General features: G+C 40.6%; 1 protein-coding gene across 1 annotated transcript; it reads right to left on the bottom strand.

Annotated features, from left to right (window-relative positions):
- Positions 1–410: 410 nt before the first annotated feature.
- LOC141629918 (uncharacterized) lies at positions 411–1,282 on the bottom strand. The gene is made up of 3 exons (XM_074442834.1): positions 1,133–1,282; positions 942–1,049; positions 411–860 (listed from the first exon to the last, which is right to left on the bottom strand). The coding sequence occupies exons 1-3, from the start codon at positions 1,280–1,282 to the stop codon at positions 411–413; spliced, it is 708 nt and encodes a 235-aa protein (XP_074298935.1).
- Between the last annotated feature and the right edge of the window lie 1,517 nt (positions 1,283–2,799).

Here is a 2,799-nt window from a genome sequence, read left to right as displayed (position 1 = left end):
CACAATACCCGTCCATCGACAACCATAACAAAAGTCGATCGACCATTGCCGTTCGACCCAGACCTCACAACCCAACACCAAAACTAGCTCTGCCAATCGACACCCATCCCTTTGTCGATCGACATTCAGCAACGTCGATAGACAGTCAGCACAAACTCTTTAGATAAGGTCATTAGACTTAGCACTAGTTCAGGAGACAAAGACATTTAGACTTATATGTATTAACATAACTTATCATTCCTGCAAATTAGGGGGTATCTGTCTAACTCGATTACTACATGCAAAACATATATCTGTCTAACTCGATTACTTCACGCAATTCCATAAAAACTTAACATGCACAACTAATTATCAACATAAATTGGGTCTTAAAAGGAAATACAGTTACATTCCACCCCCTAAAAATAAGGTTACGTACCGTAACCTAACTCATACTTGATCGAAAAGATGTGATATTTCGCCCTCATTGCGTCTTCTGCTTCCCTTGTAGCTTCCTCAACATTATGGTTAGACCATATCACCTGTACTAGCACAATCTCTTCAGCCCTTGTTTTGCGCACCTTCATATCCAAAATTTCTTTAGCGACCTCCACATAACTCAATGAATCATCGACCTCAACTGCCGCTTGCTCAAGTATGTGAGAAGGATCACTCACATACTTCCCCAGCTGCGACACATGAAAAACATTGTAGACTCTATCTAGAGCAGGAGGTAGAGCTAAACGATAGGCTACCTCTTCAACCCTGTCCAGAATCTCATACGGCCCTATATACTTCTTGGTCAGCTTGCATCTCTTGCCAAATCGCATAACACCCTTCATAGGAGACAGTTTCAACAAAACTTTGTCCCTAACTTCAAACTATATTTCAGTCCTATTCTGATAAGCATAACTCTTTTGACGGTCTTGTGCAGCTCTCATTTTCTAACGAATAACATGGACTTGCTCCACCATCTCCTGAATCATCTTAGGCCCTAGCACCACGACATCAGCTATATCATCCCAGCACACAAGACTCCTACATTTCCTTCCATACAAAGTCTCATCATCCTGATACGAGCATGATAACTGTTGTTGTATGAAAACTCTATCAAATCCAGTCTCTCCTACCAAGATCCACCAAATTCTAGCACACAAGGCCTTAACATATCTTCTAGAGTCTGAATTGTTCTCCCAGTCTGCCCATCAGTAGCTGGATGGAAGGCAGTAGTCATTTTCAGCGTAGTACCCATAGAATTCTCTAACTCTTGCCAAAACTTCGAGATAAACCTCGAATCTCGCATCGACACGATATCTTTAGGCACGCCATATAGCTTCACAACATTCTTACAATAAGCTTTAGCTAACTCGCCTTACTCCAAGTGATTTTCATCGAATGAAATCGAGCCTTAGTAAGACTGCACTATCACCCAAATTATGTTACTCATTTTCTGTGTGTGAGGCAAACCAACAATAAAACCCATGTAAATTGATTCCCACTTCCATTCGGACACATCTGAGGACAGTACCTTACCTTGAGGCCTTGTGTGCTCACATTTTACTCTCTGACAAGTCAAACGTCGAGCCACAAACTCAGCTACTTCTTTCTTCATTCATGGCCACCAGAAAGTTTTCTTTAGGTCTATATATAATTTATCTCCGACCAGATGCACAAAATAGGGAGTGTTATGTTCCTTAGTTAAAATATCTTGCTTCAACTCTTCATTATCTGCCATGCACCATTTCCCATCGAACATCAAGCTTCCATCCCTTTGAATATTGAACCGTGTAGGTCCACCAGTCTCGGCCTGTTTTCTCCACGCCACTATCCATGAATCTAGTAGCTGATCACGAATTACTGCTTATAACTCGGGTTCAACTGTCAGATCGCTAACTATATCTCCCTTTCTAATCAGAAACATACCCATCTTTTAAACTTCGTCTTGTAGCTTCACACGTGACATACCCATACACAAAGCATGGACTGATTTCTGCTTAATGCATCAGCTACTACATTTGTCTTGCCTTCATGATAAATAGTCTCTAAATCATAATCGTCGACCAGTTCAATCCACCGCCGCTATCTCATATTCAATTCGATCTTTTAAATTTCGTCTCGTAGCTTCACTTATAACATAGCCATACACAAAGCATGGTCTAATTTCTGCTTAATGCATCAGCTACTACATTTGTCTTGTCCTCATGATAAATAGTCTCTAAATCATAATCGCCGATCGCCAATCCACCGCCACTATCTCATATTCAATTCCTTCTACATATAAATATCCTTAGCTTTTATGGTCAGAAAATACCTTGAATGTATCCCCATATAGGTAGTGTCTCCACAGTTTCAGTGCAAAAACAACAGCTCCCAGCTCCAAATCATAAGTTGGGTAATTCTCTTAATAAGGTTTTAGTTGTTTCGATGCGTTTAGATTACTCTTCCATTCTCGCATTAGTAAACACCCTAATTCATTTTTAGATGCATCAGTAAACACCTCGAAATTCTCACTTCCTTCAGGCAATGATAGAATAGGAGCTATATTCAGGCGCTCCTTTAATGTTACGAAGGCTGTTTCACAGCTCTCATCCCATCTGAATCTGTTTTCTTTCCTTATCAACGCTTTTAGTGGTTTAGCTATTTTGGAGAACTCTTTCACAAACCTCCTTTAATAGCCAGCTAAACCCAGAAAGCTCCTTCAGCAACATTCTTTGGTGGCTCCCATTTACACACTGCTTCAATTTTACTGGGGTCAACAAACACTCATTCGTTGGATACAACATGTCCCAGAAATGCCACCTTCTCTAACCAGAATTCACA

Source organism: Silene latifolia, chromosome Y (genome assembly GCF_048544455.1).
Source record: "Silene latifolia isolate original U9 population chromosome Y, ASM4854445v1, whole genome shotgun sequence".
NCBI lineage: Eukaryota > Viridiplantae > Streptophyta > Magnoliopsida > Caryophyllales > Caryophyllaceae > Silene > Silene latifolia.
Note: the sequence above shows the minus strand (reverse complement) of the source record. Positions and strands in the feature narration are given on the sequence as shown.

What these genes read in the sequence shown, in the direction of transcription:
- LOC141629918 (XM_074442834.1), bottom strand. Translation starts at nt 1,282, where the DNA reads ATGCGAGATTCGAGGTTTATCTCGAAGTTTTGGCAAGAGTTAGAGAAT. An exon ending in AAGATATGTTAAGGCCTTGT is followed by an intron (nt 1,050 to 1,132) that starts GTGCTAGAATTT and finishes TGCTCGTATCAG; the next exon opens with GATGATGAGACTTTGTATGG. An exon ending in TTCAGGAGATGGTGGAGCAA is followed by an intron (nt 861 to 941) that starts GTCCATGTTATT and finishes ACTGAAATATAG; the next exon opens with TTTGAAGTTAGGGACAAAGT.